General features: G+C 39.4%; 1 protein-coding gene across 1 annotated transcript in view; it reads left to right on the top strand.

The window, feature by feature from the left end:
• The window catches only part of LOC106872935 (MAPK/MAK/MRK overlapping kinase), a 9241-nt gene extending 8707 nt beyond the window's left edge, over positions 1 to 534 (top strand). Inside the window, exon 9 of the mRNA XM_014920114.2 lies at positions 246 to 534. Within this exon, the coding sequence (XP_014775600.1) occupies positions 246 to 534 (289 nt within the window). The remainder of the gene's footprint in view (positions 1 to 245) is intronic.
• The last annotated feature ends 308 nt before the right edge of the window (positions 535 to 842 follow it).

Raw genomic sequence — 842 nt, 5'->3', positions numbered from 1 at the left:
TGCTTAGCGGTAAGGTGGAAACATGGATGTTTGATGATGATATGTATGTATACTACACACACGTGCAGAGAGAGAGAGAGAGAGAGAGAGAGAATCTTTGTGAGTGGATTTGGTTGACGCACACACACACACACACACACACACACACACACACACACACACACACACACAAGTATGTTTGTATACATATTCATAATTTTGTATGTATTTCTTTTGTGCTTATCTACTTTATTTGTTTTTTAAAGAGATATTGACCAAGTGAGACTGAAATCTTCGACTAAGATGATGGATGTGAGTAAAAAGAATATTTGTCTCGACAAAGATCTCACGGCTCCTCTTCCAAAAATATCTGAGGAGGGCAAGAATGATTCCAATAGTAAGTTTTCTGTGATAACCAATTTACCAAAAGCTCAGTCGTTGCCCTCACATCTCAGCCATCACAAGGAGAGAAGAAAAGTAAGTTTTTTTCTTTTCTTTTTAAAGAAAACTATTGTCTTTATATCTATGTTGAGACAGAGATTTACTTGTAACTAAATTAAGTTCAAACACACTTTGTCAATGGTGACTGGAGACATAACGGTTCTGTCTCTTTCAACATCACAAAGACATAGTCTAGTCAGAAGTCTTTGCACGCATCAAGGAAACATCATCATCATCATCATCATCGCTTAACGTCCGCTTTCCATGCTAGCATGGGTTGGACGATTTGACTGGAGACTGGTGAAACCAGATGGCTGCACCAGGCTCCAGTCTGATCTGGCAGAGTTTCTACAGCTGGATGCCCTTCCTAATGCCAACCACTCCGAGAGTGATGATGATGATGATGAGAATGATGATGATGT

This window comes from Octopus bimaculoides, chromosome 11 (genome assembly GCF_001194135.2).
Source record: "Octopus bimaculoides isolate UCB-OBI-ISO-001 chromosome 11, ASM119413v2, whole genome shotgun sequence".
Classification (NCBI taxonomy): Eukaryota; Metazoa; Mollusca; class Cephalopoda; order Octopoda; family Octopodidae; genus Octopus; species Octopus bimaculoides.
Note: the sequence above shows the minus strand (reverse complement) of the source record. Positions and strands in the feature narration are given on the sequence as shown.